The sequence below is a fragment of the Acanthisitta chloris genome, unplaced genomic scaffold (assembly GCF_000695815.1).
Source record: "Acanthisitta chloris isolate BGI_N310 unplaced genomic scaffold, ASM69581v1 scaffold35782, whole genome shotgun sequence".
Taxonomy (NCBI): Eukaryota; Metazoa; Chordata; class Aves; order Passeriformes; family Acanthisittidae; genus Acanthisitta; species Acanthisitta chloris.
This window is the reverse complement of record NW_008661633.1, coordinates 1-330: the sequence shown is the minus strand read 5'-3', so window position 1 is coordinate 330 and position 330 is coordinate 1. Positions and strand designations below refer to the sequence as shown.

General features: G+C 70.9%; 1 protein-coding gene across 1 annotated transcript in view; it reads left to right on the top strand.

The window, feature by feature from the left end:
- The window catches only part of LOC103798060 (caskin-2-like), a gene marked incomplete at both ends in the record, with an annotated part of 6,010 nt that extends 5,709 nt beyond the window's left edge, over positions 1-301 (top strand). Inside the window, 3 exon segments of the mRNA XM_009070304.1 lie at positions 1-59; positions 109-137; positions 257-301. The exon segment at positions 1-59 is cut by the window's left edge and continues 14 nt beyond it. Of these exon segments, the coding sequence (XP_009068552.1) occupies positions 1-59; positions 109-137; positions 257-301 (133 nt within the window).
- Between the last annotated feature and the right edge of the window lie 29 nt (positions 302-330).

Genomic DNA, 330 nt, shown 5'->3' with positions numbered 1-330 from the left:
GAGCATCGGGGTGCGGTCGCGGGGCTCGGGGCACTCGCAGGACAACGTGCTGTCGCGGCGCCTCTCCAGCCCCTCGCAGGAGAGCTTGGGCAGTGGGGAGAGCAGCAGCAGCAGTGGGCAGTCCTGTGCCCCACCGCGCAGCAAGGAGAGCCCGGCCAGCCTGCCAGGCCAGCCCAGCTCTGAGCCCTACGGGAAGCTCATGTCCCCCGAGGGGCTGAACGGCTACGCCAACAGCGGTGGGGGCAGCCCTCTCAAGGAGAGGAACCTGCCCGAGGGCACGGAGCAGTACGCCCGGCCCGCGGCTCAGAAAGGAGCTGGGACTCCTGCGGT